General features: G+C 34.7%; 1 protein-coding gene across 1 annotated transcript; it reads right to left on the bottom strand.

Moving 5' to 3' along the window:
• Positions 1 to 189: 189 nt before the first annotated feature.
• LOC130809944 (brefeldin A-inhibited guanine nucleotide-exchange protein 2) lies at positions 190 to 19,139 on the bottom strand. Its single transcript, XM_057675819.1, has 11 exons — positions 17,607 to 19,139; positions 12,115 to 12,432; positions 11,591 to 11,936; positions 10,572 to 10,994; positions 10,189 to 10,478; positions 7,405 to 7,678; positions 6,186 to 6,685; positions 5,774 to 6,095; positions 3,407 to 3,788; positions 2,446 to 3,122; positions 190 to 1,059 (listed from the first exon to the last, which is right to left on the bottom strand). Exons 1-11 carry the CDS (start codon positions 18,848 to 18,850, stop codon positions 451 to 453), a joined length of 5,385 nt encoding a protein of 1,794 aa, XP_057531802.1. The 5' UTR covers positions 18,851 to 19,139; the 3' UTR covers positions 190 to 450.
• Between the last annotated feature and the right edge of the window lie 4,901 nt (positions 19,140 to 24,040).

Raw genomic sequence — 24,040 nt, 5'->3', positions numbered from 1 at the left:
ATTAGCTTATAAAAAACAATTATTCGTATGACCAACAAGCTAATACCAATCTTAAGCAAATTCGAACTCGAAAGAAAAGGCAACGATTAATATGAAATGAAAAGAATACTCAACTTTTTGACCATGTTTTCCATGTGACGAGGAAAAAGAAAATAATAAAATGATAATTTAAAAAATTGAACAATAATATTGAGCATTCACCATAACAAAACCTTTGATTGCTCAATTAGTATCCAGAGTTTTTACACAAACGCTGCAAAGAATAATAACAGAAAGATACAGCAAATATCCGGATGTATCTATAATGCCTGAAGCCATCTAATTCCTTAGTAAACAAAACATCACAGAAGGTATGGGAACCAACGGGATATCAATCATAGATAATAAATAAAATACTAGAGGATCGAGCTATAATATTACTTGACAAAATAGAATGAAATCTAGATACGATCAACAGGATCGCAGCAGCACAGGACCGACTGATACATTAAGCATTTCACTCAAAGCTACCTGGACATCTTTAGACCCATGTTCACAACTAATCAAAGTAGAAAGCAGAGGGAAGAACCTTACCAGATGCCTCTCAAATGAAGCGTCTTCCAACTTACATATAGCTTGAAGTGTAGCTACAATAAGGGGTGCACGTCCGGCCAACTCTCTACGCCTCCGTGAGCCCAAGGGTACCTTCCAGTGGGCTCCACTATCAGCAGATGGCTCGATCGTATTTCCCGATGAAGCTTCAATGTAGAATTGAAGAACTTCCCGACATAGATCAACAAGATAGGATTCTATTTCCTCCTCATTGAAGTCCGAAGGTCGATCGAGGATAAGGTTTTGTAATAGCGTGAGACACGTCTGATAAGACTCGTTTTCGAGGCGTAGAAGTGGAGGGTCTTGCATTTGTGTGATGGATCCAATCTCTTGTAGTTTCGAACATAGATTTGCATCACAGTTTATCTTATGTGCATGTGATGCCACGGCACGCAAAGCATCAAACAGAACATAAACATTTTTTGCTGAAATCCGAGGCCTATATAACATGTATATCTCCATTGCAGCCTGCAAATTTCAACAAGAAAACACAAGTTCTTACAAATTTGCAGTATTCATCAATTGGGGTTCTAATTGGCTAAAATAAAAAAAATCTAAAGCGGTCACATGGTACCAAATTTTTGCTAATTTTTTTATAAAAATTAATCAAATTAAAACCACCAAGCATCCTTCATATATGCTCTTTACTCTATTTAATCATATAAATATTGCATTTACAAATTACTCATGTGAATTTGCAGGTGCTGTGAATAGGAATGAAAAGAAACTAGGGTAAAAGATGAAGGTCATGCAGAACACAAAAAAAGTTTCTATTTATGTGAAGTTGTTGAACCAGGAGTCAATTTGAGACGACCTCCTTGTAACCAAGTTCAGATTTGTACGTCAAACCCTCCCAAACCCAAGTTCAAATTTTGTACATCAAACCCTCCCAAACTCAAGTTCAGATTTTGTACGTCAAATCCTCCCAAACCCCACCAAGGGAACCACTTAATGTCATTGAGGTAATGAAACATTCCTATTGTCGTAGCATCTAAGAACTGCATTTCAGGGCAGCGCGCTACTCAGCTGAAAAGCAATTAGTGATCTTGAACTAAACTAGGACCAAATCTGACAAAAGCATTGCATTTTGAGATCTACAAAACTCAAAAGCTTGAAAAAATTAAAGGGAAATCTTCCTATAATCAGTTTTTTACATTAGATTGAGCCAATTAGGACAAAAAAAAAAAAGTATATTACGGTGTGTTTATCCCTAGTCATACCTAAGGTCTTAAGTTGACTTTTAGGATATGACTTTGGGATAAAGGGAAAAGCATTAGATGAAATCTTATAATGAGTCCTTGATTTTCAAACCTTGAGTAAGAACCTAGTGGACCCAAAACTTTTTCACAACAAATCATGAAATGCGTCTAAGATAAAGTGTGAAATTCAAAAGTCTTGTATGATGATAAAAAAGGGAATAATCTGATGCGACAGAGTTTTGAATCTGGGGGTATTAACACCCATGAATCTATTTGAAAGTGAAAAAAATGCCCTTACTTGATAAACGAACATTGATAGGAGTACATATTTCCAGTTAAAATGTAAAATTGTTGACAAATTGTTTCAGAATCTAAAAATTTCAATTTCGGAAGGAAGTTATGCGTATTTGTTTCCCATTTCAATTTCTCTGCAACACAGAACTCAACATAGAAAACCGATTAAGATATTTGACCTCTTTGTAGTTTATGGTCTTTGTACTTGTTTTAATGCCAACTCCATATTGTTGGAATTAATCCTTTGGCAGTTACTTGTTTTGCTAATATAGTCTTGTAGCATTATTAAATTCAAATACACAAAAAAATAAAGGGGGTAATTTGATAGAGAAAGTGCAACATGGCATTCAATTAAACATACCTGAATCAACAAGAGCTGAACAGCACAACGGCATTTTACATCAGATATAGAACCATAAAAATGCTGTGTTCTTAAGCTCTCTGAATCATGATCAAGTGTACCAATTCCAGAAGACTCTTCAGGATCTTGTCCGACAACTGATTCTTCAACACTCCCAACTAAATTAGCCCCCGTGAAGATAAAAGAAAAATCAGGAAGGGTTGAAATGGCTGCTTCTTTCAATGAAGATACCACTTCAAGCCATTTCTCTTCCGAGAAGAGTTCACCAGAATTGCTGACCAACCGAACAAACGCAGCAATACCAATCCCAGCAAGGCTCTGGTGAGGACGTTTAATGAAACTCACCAACAGCGCCAGAACATTTTTCAAAAGGGGATGGACAGTAGAGTAGAACTTAACAAAAAGATCCACAATTAGCTCAAGAGATAACGTACAAGTCTCATACAGCCATGAATCTTGATCGAAATCAACAATCTCCCCATCACCAAATGCATTCTCTGTGGATGGGTCAACTGCGTGGCGTACATAATCAAATATACGAAACAATACCGATTCAAAAACTCGCTCCCACAAGGGCAGTGAAAAGTGTTGTCCATGGTTCCGCAGAGTGTCAAACAAAATCTGAAGTGCACTTTTTCTAATTTCTGGTCTTGGATCAAAACTTAATTCTGACAACCCTGCAAATGGAATGAAAATGACAATAGTAAACTTCCCACAAACAAGCTATCATCCATAATCACTAAATGCAGTGTGTTTCATCAAATGACATCAGCAAAAATTGTTGGTCACTAACGATTCAAGGTTGTTCACAGTATAACTATGCTACCACACATTTATCTGAACCATTACGCTACATGATTGAATATTGGAAATTTACAATGTTCAGTAGACTACACAAAATTAAGTCGAAATAGACGCACTAGAAAAAAAGGTACATGAAAACTTTAAGCATTTATCTTACCAGCTAACAACGGGAACCAGAAATATAGGTTGTCGACCTTCTCGCTCAATTCTCCATTTTCCAGCTTTCCTTCCATCGCTGATTGCGATACAGATGGAGATACATTTCCTGGAGTTTCCTTATCCTTGTTTTTGCCTGAAGAGCCCAGATCCCCTTGAGCAAGCTTCTCAGCACAGTAGCGCAGGAAGCCAATGGCACTTAGACTAATGTCCTTGTTGAATCTGCTATTAGTAAATGCAACAAGGCAATTCACACAATCTGTAAAAGTAGTAGTCTCTGTCTCAGTGATATACGGAAAGTAGTCTCGAACAATCTTTTCCATTATCTCAAAGGCCAAGAGAACAATGTTTTTGTGATCATCATAAGCAGCTGTTGTGAAGACCTACACACATTCAAATGAGAATAACGCCACTATTATTTTGAACGCCACTATTTTTTCAAGTCTAAATAACCCAACAGAAAACAGTCACAATATATATATATATATATATATATATATATATATATATATATGAGCAAGATCAAGTAAAAACAACTAAGTTGGTGAAAACTGTGAAAACAGACAAAAGGGGTACATATCACATTAAATGGGGTACATATTCGACATAAGAGAGTGTGCGTTGAAATGAGAGCTCGATTAGAGTCTAAGAAACAATTCTCAAAATCTAATATCACCACGATCGAAGGTATGAAGTACCTTGATGAACAAACTATACTTTTAGTGAAAATGGCAATGTTTGAATGAAATAAACAATGCAAAAATGACACAAGTATTTACGACGTTCACCCAATGTTGGCTACATCCTCAAAGGTGTGTAATATCTTTTTTATACTATAACAATGGAGTGTCAACACCTCTTACAATGAAGGATTACAATTGAGAGTAAGAGAGATTAAGGCTATATGTTTAGGCTAGGTGTTTGTGTTTGATGATTACAAATGAGCATATAAACAATCAAAAAACAGCATCCTAGGCCTTCTACGAGCACCTCATGCAGAGCCAGATTCTTGGACTTTTAAGCTTCTCCTTTAAGTACATTAATTATACACTTACTATCACCATTAAGCCACATGTTTAAGACATACTTCGATGCCTTCAAATCTTCATGCATTGATTCCCATTCTTAAAAACCACTTTAATACCACTTTAATACCCATCATAATTCACATCTTAATGCATTCCATTAAGGCACACTTAAGCACCACACTTTATGTCACACTTAACTCACCCATAAGATTCCACATCCCTAAGCAAACATCAATGCATAGACTTTATTTATGCACTCAAGTCACAGTTATTCAACATGCATGTTTTTTGAGTTCATAGTTTTTAAGATATTTACGAAACTGCCACTGAAAATATGTACCCATCAGACTGCTTATGTACTCCCAATTTGAAAGTTGAAGTTATTTACCAAAATGCCAAAAATATATGTAACCCAAAGCTGAATATATACCCATGTTTTCAGTTTTCACCACTTTAACCGGTTTTCACGTGATCCTTTTCTTATATATATATATATATATATATATATATTACACACAAGAAGCATACTGGACATCGTGGTAAGGAACTGGGAAGAAGGTATATAAGTTGAGAAGCAAAATATCCTAAGTGTCCCTTTTACCAAAAAGTTGATTTCACATCAACAGCAACAGACAACTCATTCAAAAAGCCCTATGAAAATTAAGACAATAAGCAACGAAAGAGACAAGATAACTATCAGGAGACAAGCATGCTAATGAATCAAAGATTAATTTATAAAAAAAGTACCCAACATTCGCACCATGAAGACATTCAAGTCAAGTCCGAAGAAAATATGGAAGGGCGGAAAATGGAAAGCCAAGCAACTGAAGATAAGATGCAGTAACTATGTACTCAAATTTAGGACAATTGCCAGTCCCATAAACTTGTTCACTCAAAGTGATTTAAATTTATACAAAGAAGAGTCAACAACCAATGTTCAACTCTATTCATTAAAGAGGTTGTTTAAATCAATATAAGTCAAAATTGTTAACAGACACGTTGAGCAGCAATTCAGGGAAACAAGTAGAGAACACTCTTAACCCATCTCTTTCAGTTCAGCAACCAGCCCATCCGCACGAATCACTAAATATGTCCAACACGAGGAATTAAACAAAACCTAGTTAGGCATGCAGCCCAAAATTATCCAACTCCATATAAATTTGCCCTTCCTTTCAAACAATGATATGAATCATCTTTATACTTCTCCGTGTACAATAATTATGCGCATATACAAGTTTACTATTAGTGATGGTCTAAAAAAACTTAACGCCAGTGGTTATCATCACAAGAACAACAAATGAACATATTATGAGCAAATAGATAGTAGATGAAGCAAATACCATGAACATGCTCTTCCATCCAGACTTAACATTGTTTACTCGAGATAACACCATCTGAGAGACACATCTGATTATCAATTCCCTAATCTCAACGGCACTACTCCTTCGCATCACAATAACAAATGGTTTCATAAACTCGTTCTGGAAATTATAATTAGCCAACTCTTCCCGTTCCAGAAACTTCATTGACAATTGACGCAAGGAATCCATTGCAAAAATCGCAATTGAAAGGTTCTCAGAACATCCAATAGTTACAAAGAAGTCCGAAAGCACATTCCAGATGCTTGACCATACAAGCCTAATGCGGTTCATGTTGTAGTGCCTGTTTATGATAATGAGAACATAAAAGATAATGAAACACCAAAAGATAAAATAAATCATAGTTATGTGTCCACATGATTGATTTACTTACGCAATCTCAACAATCTTGGTCAGGCTAAAGACCCGTGGATCAGAGGCAGATTGTAATTCATCCATCGAGACCTTGCACAGGGCCTTAACAAAATCAATTATTCCCTCACTGTTTAGCTTTTGACTTCGAGTAAATATCCGATTCATTTCACTACTTCCAACTTGTTCAAGCATGTTCAAATTAGAGACTAAACTATTCATCTGTTCTGACGTAACAGAAGTATTTCCCCCAATGCTAGCACTATCATAAGAGCCTCTTCTCACAGCAGCAGCAGCATATAGAATTTTTCCAGCATTTTTTTTCTTTAATAGAGGAAGAATATTAGACTTGATCTGCTTTGACTTCTCTTGATCACTTTGAGGAGCTGCAAAGAAGGCAGCATCAGGAGGAGCACCTTCACCTAGTAGGTGCAAATGCTCAAAACGGGAAACACATGTCAAGATATGCTCCCAGGCTTCTTGCAAGTAATTGCCATCTTCATCTGCTATTGTAACTATTGCCTGTAGAAAAAGGATAAAACCATATAACACTGTCTATAAACAGATGATTACAAATTCTCCTCAATAGAAAAGAAAAAAGAAAAGGTCAGACAAAATGCGTTTGACCACAAAAGGGTGACTGAGAAGCATTGAAATTGGTCAAGGCAAACATCCATTAATCTAAAATTTTAGATAATCAGTTGCACAAAACAGTTCTGAAGAAGTATTCGTTCACCCAAACTTAAATTCTTGCATAAAAATATGTTTAACCAACAAATAAATCCATCCTGAATTTGGATGGCATCAGAAATTATGAGGAAGATTAGCATTGTAGGCCAGAAAACAACAATTAAATGAAGAACAGTTGAATGATGATAGTCCATACTCAAGAAGGCGCATCTCTTATAAAAGAACATTGAAAAATTTTAAGGATAAAATGTTCAATTTTCTTTTCTATGTTCTAAAAATTATCTAGTGTAGGCCAATGCAGAGAACATATAAAACTGTAGCAAAACCCCCCGTGCAATCCCCAGATGGAGATTATAATAAGAGTCTTGTTCCCATTGCAGCAATGATGCTTACAAGAAAATGCAATTGTAGCTACTACATAATAACAGATATTATTTCATAACCTTTATGAAACGTTACATTTGATCCACCGTAATCTACAGCTATATTGCCCAATAAATTCACACGTAATAACTGAAAAAGATAACACGAGAATCTAAGGAAGTGCAAACCTTAATAGCATATATGTTTTTTTGTTTGATATCCGCAGGTGAGTGGAGTGAGGTAAACTTAGCAAGTGACGTCACAAAAGCATCTCTGTGAGTCTTCATAGACATCACTGAAGTAACATGGATAGCATAACGGAAACCATCAAGGCACAACGAGATGATTAATTCATCGTCACTTTGATCAAGTGGTACACTGAAAGCTGCCAGCATAGGAGCCCAACAAACCTCTATCATGAATCTGAGGATTACGACATCTGTTGCAGCATAATAAGCTGACCTACAAATGGCTAGATAATGTAAGTAACTAAAAAGAATACAAAACAATTATAACAGAAAATGAATTTCAAATTTAATAAACAGAGTTTCAGGTACCGAAACAGCTTTAAGAAATGAGAAGACCAAAGGGATTCAAATGTGTTAGGGTAGGGATGATAAAGCACGGCCCAGACAGAAAAAAAAAAAAAAAAAAAAAAAAAAAAAAAAAGAACATCGACAATCAAAACTAAAAACCATATATCAACTACCGAAACAAGAAAAAATGAGCAGCAAACTGCTAGTCACTATCAAGTATGGCCATTCTGAGTTTGTGACTCAAAAAACTATAGAAAGAGGAAGAGAAACTTTTTGTTTTTGATCTGAGAAATCTTCTCCTTTTGCAATTTAGTATAAAGGGTCAAGATAAACTTTTCTTGTGAATTTAATATTAAAAAAATATACTCTACTTCAACACTGGCCCGTGATTAGATTAACAAATGCATACCACCTATTGTGAATTTGTGATCAAACAAATGGGAAATTTATCCATAAAGCACATTTATGATGCCTATTTCTAATCTAACCAGTAACCAGCATACTTGCAATACTACCAGAGTTAACTCCAACTTGTAAAACCTCACTAACTTGGATGGCCAACCTCACGGCAAAATGTTCTTTGTAATTCCCAGTTTAACAATATCAATGACTTTACATTGCTCCAATCCTCGCGCATAACAAATCAAGAAAGGATCGGATTTAACCTCACTCTTGTAAAGTTGTGACAACAAAGACACAAATTCTTACTTGAGACCGTCTTTTGTAAAGACAGCTCTCAAAAGCCCAGCCCAAATCTAATTTGTGTTAATTTAAACAAAAAAACTGACGCGCATGTGTGAAGTGAAATGTGAAAAGTCACATAATATAGTTGGGGTTATAACAACATTTGTTTGGGATTATAACATAATATATTTGGTGTTATACCAGCATATATTTGGGGTTTATAACATAATTTATTTGGAGTTATAACATAATACATTTGAAGTTATAACTATATATATATATATATATATATATATATATATATATATATATATATATATATATATATATATATATTTTAGATTATAACATAATATATATGGGGTTTTAACAACATATATTTGTGGTTATAACATTATGTGCTTAGGGTTATAGTATTATATATTTGGGAATATAATGATCTGTTTTTAGGGTTATAACATTATATAGTGTATGGATAATGGTTTGCGTTTGGAATTATAACATATATTTGGATATTTAATAGTCTGTGTTTTGGGTTATAGTATTATGTATTTAGGGTTTTAAAATTATGTAGTTGGGTATATAATGGTTTGTATTTGAGGGTATAGTATTTTTATAACACCAAATATATTACGTTATAACCCCAAATATATAATGTGATAACCCCATATATATTATATTATAACCTCAAATATATATTGTTATAACTCTAAATATATTATGTTATAACCCCAAATATATCATGTTATAAACATAAATATATGTTGTTATAACCCCATATATATTATGCTATAACCTTAAATATATATATTGTTATAACTTTCAAATATATTAATGTTATAACCCTAAATAAATTATGTTATAATCCCCAAATATATGCTGGTATAACACCAAATATATTATGTTATAACCCCAAATAAATGTTGTTATAACCCCAAATATATTATGTGACTTTTCACATTCCACTTCACATGCGCGCGTCAGTTTTTTGTTTTTAAACTAACATAAATTAGATTTTGGCTGGGCTTTTGAGGACCGTCTTGACAAAAGACGGTCTCTCAAGAGAGCGCCTGTAACAAAAAAAGATATCTGCTATAAAAGTCCCGAACTTTGCTTTCACCCTTCCCTCTTCCCACCGATCCTCCCCACCCCAAGCCCCGCACCACCACACACACCTACAATAAAACACAACCATCCAAAACCAACCTCCAGTGATGACCATCATATTCTTCTTTCCCATTGGTATTAGTCTCGTCCCAACCCCCACTCCCCTTCAATCAAAAAACACTACCATCCAAAACCAATCAATAGCCTTAATCCCAACCTATTAATCCAGTTACATAAACTATAGCAGATCAATGTGAGGGATAGGCAGATAGCAATACTCTATTCAGCCTGTCCCTAAAAATCAGAAAAAAAAATATGGGTGCAAAACAATAGAAATTATAATAGTTATGGATGATCTTTTTGTGAAGGTGATTATTATAACAGTGAAGATGAAGCATTAAGAGTATGAAAATAATAGGAAACGGGGAGAAATGAAGGTTACAAGGGAGTGCAAACAACAGTCAATAATCAAAGTATCTCAAGCCACCAACATAAGAGTTAGATCAAATCTCAGGATCAAGGGCCAAAATGAACAAGAAAAATTACAACCAGAGGCAATGATAAATGACTATCAACCTATCTATCTCAAGCTTCCGTGATATTTCAGAGAAAACAGCAAATATATAGCAAGAAAAAGACTCTTACTCGGACTTCCGGGCTTTTTCTTTAAATTGTTCTTGCATATGCCTTATTAGGTCATCACTAGTTTCCATGTAGTTTTCATCTCGCTTACGGATCACTATATTCAGGATATTATCCAAGCCTAAGATTCTGTTGGAATTTATAGACTGCTTTTGCAAAGAAGCTAGATCATCATCCTTCAGCTTAATCTCATTTTTGGTTATTCGTTCATACAAAGATCTCATAAACTCCTCAGAAAGATCTTTTCCATCATCTATACCACGATTGTTCCTAATGAAATCTTCAGCAGACATCTGCAAAAGTTGAACCATAATAAGAGGACTAAGTGGAAGACGTATTGGAAAATGAGAGGAGTTCCGAAAAGGAAAAGAATCTACATGATATACCTTATTCTTGACCATAGGATTGTGGGCATCAGTGTTCAACATTATAACAGAATAAGCAAGGACATAAGCTGTGTCTGCACTAGAGAAAGCCTTTGGATTACATTTCCAGTAACGTTCAGCAAACTTCTCCATGATCCGGTCAATCTTCTGGGCCTCACCAGGCAACCTGAAGCCTTGCAAAAATATCCTTATAGCTTCATCTAGCTCCATACCTTGAAAATCAAATGAATCTATGTATGCATGCATCACTTTCAATGACATATCTTCTCTTTCCCCAAGATAATCACCAATTAAAGTTTTGTTCAGATCAGAAGCATTTTTCAGAAACGTAGCAATTTCCTCTGGTGAACTACCCACCTTATTAGCACTGATAAGAAACTCAATTCCCTTTTTCGGCTTCCTATTGAAAAGAGATATACCTTCCTGCCATAGGTTATACATTAGCACAGAAAACAAAATGATAACAATGAAAAGTTGGCTAAATTAAACACACTTAATTATAGCGAAAGAGAGGAAGCTAATCAGAGCAGAAATTGAGGAAAGATTTGAGTTCACAACTAGAAGGAAAGAGACAACATGAAACTAAATGATTTGAATATTTTTGTAGTTTAAAAGATTTCTGTATTCAATTAATAGGACGAATATAAGATAATGGTATGAAAGAAAACTTGCATTCTTCATAAAAATGTGGGCTTGATCCTGATCAGTTAAGTTTCAGGATTTTCATATTTTTGAAGGTCATCGGTAATACATTAGAAGTCTGAATAATTTAACAACAAATTAAAAGACATAAATATTCCTGATTATTCTAAAAACTCTTCCATGTTATCCCAACTCCTCGAAAGAGAAGGGCTCCCTGCAAGATAAGTGGAGCCAAAAACATTTAAGTTAAACCTTGAAAGAGTATGCCCCATGCCACAATGGAGAACATAGAAAATGCACTTGGTTCTTGTCCTCCCCCTCCTCCCTTCCCCAAATCCTTCCATCCAGATAAATAGTAAAATATCTTCCCAAAGTACCTGAAGTTCGAGTTTATATGCTCGGCGTTGCTCAATTGTTTGCACATCAGAAACATCAGTTGAAGATTCGGAATGACTATCAGATCCATCTATAGGCTCGTCCCCATGACCATTTACTAAATGAGGACTACCAGTTTCAGGACTGTTGTCTGCAGGTTCATATTTTTTTAATGAATGAGTATCTGGGATCCGCAGTTGCCTATTCATCCAATCTCCCATTGATTTCAAGACAGCAACCAAGCATGTCATTGCATCAACTTTCAGAGTAACTTCTTGTGGTGGCAGCAATGTAGTGGTTGCACCAGGAGGGACGCCTTGAGCAGTTTTAAGAAGGCCATTGACCATTCTGCAACAATCAGGCAAGGCAAAGTAAACTAACGCAACTCAGTTAACTGTAATAAGTTAATATCTTTGATGATCAAGTTTGAACCATCAAACAGGTTGGTATTAATCTCAAAGGGAAGCAGACATCCAAAAAATTGTACTGTATGAGTATACAAAAAGCACCAGCCGAAAAAACACACCTCTCAAAAATATTTGATGAATTGACATCACAATCATAGTTGATGAATATGTCTACCAAGATTTGAGAATCATCACAGAGTTTCTCTAGAAATCGTAGAACAATCATCTTCTGCTGAAAATTAGGTTGAGCCACATTTTCCAAAACTCTAAGAACTATCATAGGGAAAAACACCCCAATTTCAGCCTTCAGCCCCGCTCTAAATCTGGCTACTAAACTCATAAAGATGGAGCAAGAAAGCTGGAAAACAATCATGAGAGTAGAAGCGCTGTTCTTAAGCAGTGATAAACACAGATATTGCTTGATAGCTCCCAAGAATCTGCTTCAACACAAAAGACAAAAAAAAAAACAGAAACAAAGTAATTAAGTAAATAATGTATAGGGAAGAAACCAAGCCTCAAAATATAAAAGAGATGTAAACAACATTAAGACAGGCAAGATCACATTATTATAAACCTAACCTAAGCCACATAAACATAGTCTTTGAAGGACGGACCACAGCTCATAAGTTCCAATGATTGTATAGTTGTCAACTTAAAAGAAAGAACTGAAAATAATAACTACTCAACCCACAAGAAGTCAAGAGCCCAGCCCAGCCAACAGCCTAACAGTTCTTAGGTGATGTATTATCCATAGAGTTTGCACATTTCTACAGAATCAGTAAAGTCGATAACAAATTTTGTGGAAGAGTGGTAAATTGATACTAGTAGTTTCCATGCCAGATTTTTAGTTGGGGGGGGGGGGGGGGGGGGGTGTTGAGCATGTATTAAATGACAAACAAAGCACAATTTGTAAAAAAGAACAAGGTAAATAGATAACAATTATCATAAAAAATATTTATAAAGGTGACTAGAAAATAAATTCACTGCCCCAATGCATTAAGTGGTTCCCACCTAGGGTGGAGTTTGAGAGATCGGATGTACACAACTTTACCCTAGTTAGTTCCGATTAACCACAAGTAGTAAACATCATCTACTCACATAAATATGAAGTGCACATGATCTAATTAGTCATTTTACTATAGTCCATTATAATCCAAAACCAAAAAATTCTAAATATTTGCCCCAATCAAAATAAGGGACGAAGGATGGATCCATAAGGATAAATTCAAATTAAAAAATTGACAAGAACAATCTAGTATTGGGAACACTTGGTAAGAGAATGTTCAACAGAGTCTACTTTTCCAATTGTTACATTGACCACCTACAACCCCCTCCTATGTAACCATCACATAGTAAAACAAAAATATTGTTCTTTGTATACTTCTTCTAAAGATAAAATATAAATTTCCTCTTAGACCAAATTGCTACTAATACGTAAACCTTAACAAACTTGTGTCTTTGCATAGTTCCTTATCATCTAAAGAGAAAACACTAATGTATAAAGATTTTCTATCAAAAGGACGTAACACACTACAAGCAACCCATTATACCTCAAAAAAAAAACGAAAACAAATCATATTTATATGGTACATTGAATAGTTATCAATCTACATTCGAAAATTATTAAAAGATATTCAATTTGTTGTGTAGATATTTTTATTGAATATTTCGATATATGATACCAATTTTACACATCTCACAAAGTGAACCAACACACCAACCAAATGTTCCGCAATATGACAAAACAAATCACAATGTAATCTTCACAAAACACCCTCTCAATCCTATCAACATGCAAATGGATCTATGACATTTAACAAACATTTCCCAATTGTTGCTCATAGTATATATACCTCTTTTCAACTCTTTGAATCCTTAATTTTTCAATCACATCAATTGAAAAGTTTTAAAAAGTAGAACAATCTCAGGTACTTTCTTGAATTGGTAGAGAAGAGCACATTTTCAACAAACCCAACATAGTGCAAAAACAAAGTCGCATCTCATTGCATTGGCCGCATTGTAAAGAATTTCTAAATTGTGAAGGTGTAAGAAATTGCTTTTTGGGCCATTTCAAAGAATATCATGCATACGGCCCAGATTTAGCATTAGGATAACCACATCACTTCTTTTATCGCATCATCATATCGTTATCGCATTTTTGCATTATGAAACTTGATCAATCCTTACACAGTTTGATTTATATCCAAAATGAGTCACCACAATCACACAAATGTAATGGATATTGAGCGATTAGTATTAGTTCTTTTTTTCAATTTTGATAATTTAGGATTAGGATTGTCCTTGAAGAAAGGAAAATCTTCTTTCTACATGTTTTAGAATTTTGGATTGACAATGTGCACTAACTTCCCTTGAACCAAGACTCTAGAAGACTCTTTATATAATTGATCTACAAGCGTCACATTGTGGTTACAAAAAACTCAATTGGCATAGCACACATGCTTTAACCAGTAAAATCAAAATTCTCAAAATAAAGAACTTGGCTCCAACATACTATGATAAGCCCAATTTAGAAGCATCTTACAAACATTTAAAAAATGACAACTCTTAAAATCAACGTAGACCAATAAACCGTCAAAGCAACCTGCAAAGAATATTCTATCCATCTCAAAATCAATTCTAAACTCATGTTGTGGATTCAAGTTGGTAGCTCTTTTCATCACTTAGCTCAACTAATGGATAAAAATCTGAACATACTAGTAATAAATAAGCTCAAGTTTCAACAGTTGTCCTATGGAAAAACTCCCCATGCCATCCCGAGCAACACTTTTACAATAGCTTTCAAAGAATATCTCTTTGAAGTAACATGTCTAAAAAGTCACTTGCATACAATCCTAGTCGTATAAAAAATAAGACAAACATTGTTTGAGATTTTACTATAATTACAAACATCTCTTTAACAAAGTTGATACAAATATTAGATTTGTACAATTAGATTTATTTTAAGAGCTACTTTTTTACATTATATTCTTTTTGATAAAAATGTCGAGCAATTTTTATCAACAAATGACCAAAGTTCAATGTTGAACTATTTGACGCCTAGAACAATACAACGACGACGAAGAGGCAACAACTTCTATAAAATTGAGTCATCAACTATAAATTCCGAAGCTCATCTAAATTGTGACAAAAAAAAACCAGCATGTGACTTCCACATAGCCATATCAAAAAAGAAACAATCTTCTTGCACCATCACCAACCAAGAAAATATTCCAACACAAATTTCATCCTGATAAAACACTTTAATGGTCTCAAACTTTGAAAACTCCAACACCACCATCATAGAAACTAGATTAAAAAAAGTGATTAACAAAAAAAGACACTATCATGTCTTAAAGTAGAAAAAAAAATCCTAGATAACACTATTGAGTTCATTTTATCCAACTTAAAAAGTTCAAAAACCAATCAAAAATATTTGATGAGTAGACAAGGTGGTCATCAACCAATTCACACCATATACCCCATGGCCCACATCCCAAACCTAGCAATCGAAAGGCACACACATGCTTATTTAGATAGAAAATTCATATCCATAACCCTAAAAACTACATAAGCAACTAAAAGGGGAAATATAAAGCATTGGTCACATTCAGTGGAGCGTGATTTTGTCATCAATTATTAATTTAATACTATTAAATTATACATAAGCCTTAAAGCAATGTTAGCAATGGCATTATCGAAATGTTCATAGCATGAGCAATATAGTAGGATCCTTAGTTATTACCAATGAATCAATGACCAAAAAATGGGTTAGGGGAGAAACATATGGCAAAAAAGGTCATTAAATAGCCCAATAAAACGCATGTTCATAAGGTAGGAACAAATCAATTTGTCGAGCAAAATTATAGCGCATCCAAATTGGTCTACAAAGCAGAGGTAGGTATATCACTAACGAAAAGGTAGAAACTACTAGAATCTCATGTTGTGAGTGGCATGCAAGTAGGTACTATATTAGCAAATATCTCAATAATCTTCTTTGCTTATAGTCAAATTAGTGTTAATTTCTTTTTCAAACTAACTCATTCAAAATTTTGTAACACGAGTCAACTCTTACAACATTCACCAAAATTTAGTATCTAACACGTTCTCTTTCTTCTCAAAAAAGTATTAATCAAAATTATAAATACAAACAGACAATTCTTTAAAATGCCCAAAATCCCTTACTCTATTTTTTTTTTGGCAATATTCAATATAATCATAGTTTCCTTATTCAACTCAAAACAGTCTATGCCAAGAATAACTAGTTATCCGCTAACTCATACCTTCATCACAATTGTGTAACCTCAATGGTGTGTTCTTTTCTTACGACATTATTAAGAGTCTAATCTTCACATAACTATACCATAATTAAGATTCCTACGACGTAGTTACATCTCAAAATTTCTTGAATGATGAAACGGTAACATTCTTTCAGCTAAGAAGACATTAAGAAACTATATCGAATATAGATTTTAACCTCAAAGAAATTGTCTCAATACTTAAAAATTTTAAAATCTTACATAGAATTTTCTTATCTCAAAAGTACTTTAAGTGATATTACATGAGCACTATGCTTCAATGTTTTACATCATATTCCATAGAATATGTCAATCAAAGTGAAATTTTCTTCACAAGATGAATCAAGTCACTTATGAGTCTTATTCTCTTCTCACAATAATGAATTGTAAGTGGAGAGCAGACAAAATCCCTTTACCCTTTCTAAGAACCTAAGGAACTCATTCATTCACATGCTTCATAATAGCCATCCCTAATTCAATACCAATCCCTAATCCGATACATACATGAGAATGAAGTTTCTCTGACATCAACAAAAATGGTTGTATCATTGAACTTTGTTCTTGTATATCATTACTTGGTATAATCACCACACTTTGGCTTCTTACTATGACAGACATCAAAAGCTCCTAATTAAGCATTATGGCATTAGGGTATTTAACTATATTAAATAACTTGTTAACAATTAAAAGGAATTTGATTTTAATTTCCCTAGCCTCTATGAAGGCAAGACCCGGCATATGTCTTCCAATCTATGTAATTTCATTTCTAATCTTCATTTATGAGTACTCAAGGCGTTTCCGTCAATGAAGGATGTCTATGCAACAATGTCGTCTTGTTTTGCATTTCATGAGTTATATACATGAGTTTTCACCAATTAAATAGAAAAGCAATTAATTTCTCATAATGTTTTCTTTATCAATGTTTAGAGTTGCTGAATCATGTTTCAACCAATCAAAGACTCATGTGTCATTTAAAAAGGCAATACTAGGGAGAGGTGAAACGGTCACTAAAGTTTATGGGGGCTAACCAAGATAAAATACAAGAGTAGTGCAAGGACAGCATAAGATTGGACCTCTCAAAAGCAATTTGATAGCTATAATTTATTCATAAATGTCAAACAACTAATCAATAGGTAAAATAGACTTCAATATGCATCTACCTATAGTCTATAGGGGAGTTTATATCACAAAGAATGAAGTTCAGTTGCACTTATTAACTTACCACTAGATCATGCTAAAAAATCTAATAAACTTTCATTAACTTCAATAAACAGTATCTCACTAAATTTGACATGGAACCAAAACAAAAGGTTTACCTGTCACTGGTCCTAAAAACGGTACCAGCGTTCTCCAACAAAATCTTGAGCAACTCAAGAGCAACAATCTTCCCCCTCATTAACTGCGGATCCGACAATGCTTCTTTAGGAGGTGTCTTCATTGATAACTTGCACAACGCCCGAAACACCAAGAATGCATCCCTCCTCAACTTATTCCCAATCTGAACCTCCAAATCATCATCTCTCTCCAAAACTGCAGCGCCTTCAGCAGCCGCCTCCCCATCTGCCAACTCCCCTTTTCTCCCTTCCAACGCCGACTTATACATACTAATCTCCCAATACTTAGCATCCAACATATCCTTATCCGTCGAATCCAACAAATCAGCTGGATTCGTCCCCTCCACGGTAGCATTAATCTTCGTCTCAAACGCTCCATCATGTGCCACAACACCAGTCCCAGCACCACCTTTATCACCACCCACATTCACAGTATTCAAAACCCCATCAATATCCTGCATTATCCTAGTAATAAACCCTTGAACTTGCTGAGTCACTCCAGGATCAGAATCCTCCTTCTCTGGCGGCTCCATAAGTTCAGCTACCACAATTGGCTGAACAGGAACGGACGATGAATCCGCTTCCATTCGCCTAAAAACAATCACAAGCATCTGAATCAACGAGGCTTTAGCTGTTGTTTGATTCACAACATTCCTGCTCCCTAAATAAATATCATAACAAGTCCTAACAATCTGCAACAAGCAATCACCATGAATCCTAAGACTAGTCGAAGTAACGGCAGACAATAATGTTCGCAACACAACGAGTTCAATATTCTCATCATTACGAAGCAACTCAATACACTTACAAACCGAGTCAATAACTCGTGAAAGCAACTTCGACTCAGGGTTTGACCCAGTTGAATCGGCCTCACCTCGGATATATCCATGAGAAATAAGCTTCTGAATACACGAAATTCCAGCATCAGCGATCTTCGGGTTCGACGAAGAAGAAGCGTTGATGAGAGGAGAGAGAATGAGCTCAGAATCTTCTAGAGTATACTCGTGAGTTCCACTATCAACAACTGGACCGATCACAATCGATGTAGAAGAAGATTCAGGTGAAGAAGACGATAGCGAATGAATATTTGTGTTGATTTTTTCTAGAAGAGATTTGCACTCATGAACAAGTTTAGAATTCTTCCGCCATGATCCATTTTTGATGATCTTCTCTAAAGAAGGCACCAATACTTGTTTCAGTCGGGAATCAGCTTCCGAAGAAGCCATTCCCGATAAATAATCGAGATCTGAAAAACGTTGAGGTGAAAATTTAGGAATTAGGGTTTATATTTCAAGCGATTCGTAGGGAGAGATTTCGATCGGAGGAAAGAGAAGTATGAAAAGGTGGATTGTCAATCTTGAGATTTGGTTTGATTCTCTGTGTGCGTTTAGTGTTAAGATGAGTGACGAAGAAGTGTATTAGTTTTTGAATCAAATGAAAATGGTTTTTTTTATTTTTATGAAATAATTTTCTGATGATTGTTGTTTGAAAAATACTCAAAGGTTTAATCAATTGAGAAGCTAAATTGTTTTTTTTTTTTAAAAAAAGTTATAATCTACTACAAAATTAAAAATATAACTTTATAAAAGAAAATTGTAAGAACCATGAAACTTTGATGGCATTGGGTAATTGCAAGCTAAGGAAGGTTGACAATTATTATGAATATGATATGAGTATAAAAAACAGGAGTTTGCAATTTTGCATACCCATGAAACAATCGTTAATATTGCCTATAAAGTTAAAATGAATGATTTTTTGTTTTGACAGAGTGGTGAAAATGTTGTCAATTATTAATTTGTAAAGTAAAACTACACCTTATAATTTCTTTGATTTTGTTTCGATGTGTTGATTTGGGTATTGGGTCAGTTTTGACGATTGTCATTTGATTTAATAGGATTTCAAATTGGTTAGTTTTCAGTTGCATGTCAGGACATGTCATGCTCAGGTCTGGTCGATTTAACAACGATTATTAGCTTTATTGGGTATTGCACCAGTTCGTTACCAATTGAAGTTCGAGTTGAGTGTCAATTGGATCGGTATGTCATCAGCGTGTACGCGCATGCACACACAAACACATATATGTCAATAGGGCTGTAAAAACGGGTTAAAAGGTCGGAAACAGGTCGGTCAAAAACAGGTTCGGTCAAAAACGGTCGGTCAAAAGCAGGTCGTATAAGTCTTTCGGTACCGGTCGGTATCGGTCGGTTTATTCGGTATCCGGTCGAATCCGGTTTTTTTCTGGTTGCGGGTGTCGGTCGGTATGGGTCCGGTATTTATCGGTCCGGTCATTACCGGAAACAGGTCACATTCGGTCGGTCAAAAACGGTTTTTTGCAGGTCGTAATCGGTATACAGATCATCACCGGGCGGTCAAAATCGGTAATCGGTCGGTCACAATCGGTATGCGGGTCAGAATCGGTCGGTCACAATCGGTCGGTTTTGGTCGGTATCAGTTCAGTTCAATTTAGTTGAACCGGGATTCAGTTCTGTTCAGTTCAGTTTTGGTTGGTATCGGTTCGGTTCAATTCAGTTAAACCGATATTCCGGTTAATTTGGTTGATATCGGTTCAGTTCAATTCATTTAAACCATGATTTAATTCAGTTCAATTATGTTCCAATTATTCTGTTCCAATTTGGTAAAAAATCGCATCGTGTTGCCTCATAATGTCATTGATCATGCGTTTATCCATGATGGGAATGATATATAGAAGGTGGAACCTCACATCAAGTTTTATAGATGTCGTTAGGTTATGAGTTTTATGACATCAAATTCAACTAATCAACTCCGTCTAAGTTAATTAATAGATCATAACATGTTAATTGATCGACTTCATCTAATATCAATTAGACAATTACAATTTACAACAATAATATGTTATTAATGTCACAATGTAAGTTTGTTAGATTGTCTTAATAATATATCTTCATCATTGATTGAATTGACCTTCGTTTGTCCATGGGGTGTGTTATTTTCAACTAATGTGATCGGTCATAATTAGAGGTGTTCATTCGGTTGATCGGGTCGGTTTCGGACGGGTGTTATTCGGTTCGGTTGTATTTCGGATCGGTTATTTTTCGGCTATCATTGACTTATAGAGTTATAGTTATAGACTTATAGACTATCATTGACATTTGACTGTTAACTCAATGTTATTACTTATTACTATTAGTTATTAGTTATTATTGATCTTGAATACTCTAAACTCTAAAGTAATTTATAGGCTATTATTAATAATCGATCGTAATTCAAAGTTCACTTATCATAATTCGATCTATTATAGATTATAGTAAATGAAACTAGTGTAGTACTCCACCTTTTTTTTTTACTTTGAATTAAATAGCCTAAATTATGTAATTTGACCAAATTCAATAATAAAAATATTTAATATTTGATATAAAATATTTATATTACTCAAATAAATTATTTTAGATATAATCATATAATTGTCCAATTTGATGATAAAATGTTATTGGTTATATTGATAGCACACGGATAACGGGTTTAAGCCGTTGGATTTATAATGGTAATATCATATCAGTGGTCAAGATTGTGCCACGTCGCCGGATGAAAAAGGGATTTGATGTATTTTCGTCATCTTGAAAGTGAATCTGATACAATACCTTATTTCCCAATTCCCGCTCGACTAAACCCTAACCCAACTCTCTCTTCTTCATCCTCTCACTGAAACCGGCGGCCCTCTTTCAATCCCATCCCTTCTCCTCCAATCCGGCTGGTAGAGTTTTAGGTATTTCTACTCCTCAAGTTTAGTTCATTGATTTTTGTTTAATATCTATCAAATCTGTTCATCTTTGTTTTTTGTGTTTAAAATCTTTGTCCGATTTGATTTTGTGTTCTTCCATTTTCGATTTGATTTGATTTAGTCTTCTTCCATTTTTTTTTTTGTTCGATTTGATTTTGTATTTAATTTTCTGGGTTTAATGTGTTCGTTTAGGGTTAGATTTAGGGTTTTTTGTATTTAATCTTTGTTTTTTGTGTTTAATCTTTGTTTTTCGTGTTTAATCTTTGTTCGATTTAGTCTTCTTCCAAAAAATTCGGTCTGGCGGTTCATGTTCTTGCTTAAATTAAATTATGTGGAAAACAACAATCTAACTATAAGAGGAATTAAATTATGTGGAAAAGAAATTGAATCAGAGAATGAAAAAGATTATGGAAACTAGGGTTAAATATCTTCTGTTTCCTTTTCCTTTCTTCTCTATTTTCCATTTTTCATGTTCTTGCTCTCGAAAATGGAGTATATCGTAGCTGCTCTCGACCAGTTGCTCCCATGAGTTCTATGTCCACGTTTTCCGGCGAGAAATGCCTTCTGAATTTCATGTACTTTAGTTTTTGTATCTCCATCAATAGATTTTACTCTGTTTAATCTTTTTCTCAATTTTCTTCGAGTTGTTGATAAAATTGAAGATGCGTTGGAAACACTTGCAATATTTTGTAAAGTTTAACTGAATTACTACTATTAGTTACTTTCTTATTCCTGTTGTCATATGTGTTTTTGGAAAACAGAAGGATTTAGATATTATAAATCTTTGCTTCATTTTTGTGTTCTTTGCTGCCTTGACTATTTGTGCTTGAATATAGGGTTTATTTTTGTTTGAAAATAACCCATGGTGTTATTTTTTTTTTTTAAGGTATGGCTGACCCTGCTGTGGCTGTCCCCGAACAAAGAAGAGTTGTTAAACATAAAAAAATTACGTCACCGGTTTGGGATCAGTACCATGTATCGTACCCCAATGACGTACGGACGGTAAAGTGTAAATACTGCGATTATGAGGCGGCAGCACCAGGTAGTGCAGGTACAACTAATTATAAACGTCATACTGAGGGCTGTAAAGGTTATAAAGAGTTCATAAAAAATAACCCAAACGCTAATGTTGTGTATGATCATGATACTTACGTGCTTAAGTTTGCTGATTCGATATTATATCATGGATATTGTTTGAGTATGGTAGAGCATATTAAAACTAGAGAATTGCATCGTTGGTTAAATCCTAATGTCAAAGATGTGTCTAGATATACGATAACTAAATGCGTAATGGGTGAACATGAAAAGTACAAAAAACTAGTATTTGACAATATGCAATCTTGTAAGAGTCGTATATGCTTAACTTGTGATGGATGGACAGCATGTACTTCGCGTTCATATTTTGCCCTTACTGCCCATTTCATCGATGATGATTATAAATTGCATTCCCTTTTGTTAAATTTTCGCCGTTTTCCCCCACCCCACGATGGTGAATCTATATTCATGTTTGTGAAAGGTTTGTTGAATGACTGGAATATAGGTAGAAAAGTTTTTTCAATCACACTTGATAATGCTTCCTCTAATAATAGAATGGTTGAAAAACTAAAACGTGATTTGCACTCCTCTTCTCCTCTCCCTTTAGATGGCAAGTATTTTCATATAAGGTGTTGTGCTCATATTTTGAACCTTATTGTTAAAAAGGGTTTGAAACTTGTTGATAATTCCGTGACTAAGTTACGTGCGGTTGTTATATATGTTGATTCTTCTGATTTTCGACTTACAAATTTTGAGAAAGCTAAAATTGATAAAGGTTTGCAATCAAAGGGTAAATTAGTTTTGGATGTTTCCACTAGATGGAACTCTACTTATGACATGATTCATAGGGCTCTTGAGGTAAAGGATGCTATTGATTTATATCTTGTTCGTGAAAGGGATATTGATGTTGATATTATTTCTGAGAATGAGTGGGATACACTTCAAGATATTTGTGATTTTCTTGAGCCATTCTATGAGATTACCAAGCTTTTTTCTGGTTCAAAATATCCCACTGCAAATTTGTACCTTTCTTGCATAATATGTATTGAAAAGATTTTGACTGATTCCCACCAAGATCCTAGTGATGCTGTGAGAAAGATGGCTGCTCCTATGTGGGAAATGTTTGATAAATATTGGTCCGATCATTCTATGGTTCTGTCTTTTGCCTTTTTACTTGATCCACGTTTTAAGATGACTTTCCTTAGTGATTATTATTCTATGCTGTATGTACCTACTGCGGTTGAACAAAAGGTAAATGATGTGCTTGCTGCGTTTGTTGCTTTATATGAATGTTATATGAATACCACTCAATCTGCTCCTGTTGCACCCTCTCCGTCAAACCTTGGTCCTCCTCGTCCGTTCCAAATGCGCAAGTTACGTCATGATTTTCCTCGTATTTCTGCATCTAGGACGGCGAGAGGTGATGTGGACTCTTATTTGGCCATGTCTCTTGTTGTTGATTATGATGGTTTTGATGTTCTTGAATATTGGAAGGGACAGTCTACCTCTTATCCAACACTCGCACTAATGGCTAGAGATATTCTAGCCATTCCAATTACTTCTGTTGCATCTGAATCTGCTTTTAGTGTTGGTGGTCGGATCCTTAACAAATTGAGATCTT

The sequence above is a fragment of the Amaranthus tricolor genome, chromosome 4 (genome assembly GCF_026212465.1).
Source record: "Amaranthus tricolor cultivar Red isolate AtriRed21 chromosome 4, ASM2621246v1, whole genome shotgun sequence".
NCBI classification, from domain to species: Eukaryota; Viridiplantae; Streptophyta; class Magnoliopsida; order Caryophyllales; family Amaranthaceae; genus Amaranthus; species Amaranthus tricolor.
This window is presented reverse-complemented; position numbering and strand designations above follow the sequence as displayed.

Coding starts and splice junctions, on each gene's coding strand:
- LOC130809944 (XM_057675819.1), bottom strand. CDS start 18,850: ATGGCTTCTTCGGAAGCTGATTCCCGACTGAAACAAGTATTGGTGCCT. Junction 12,433..17,606: donor GTTTTTAGGACCAGTGACAG/GTAAACCTTTTG, acceptor GTGTTGAAGCAG/ATTCTTGGGAGCTATCAAGC. Junction 10,479..10,571: donor ATCCTATGGTCAAGAATAAG/GTATATCATGTA, acceptor CAACTTTTGCAG/ATGTCTGCTGAAGATTTCAT.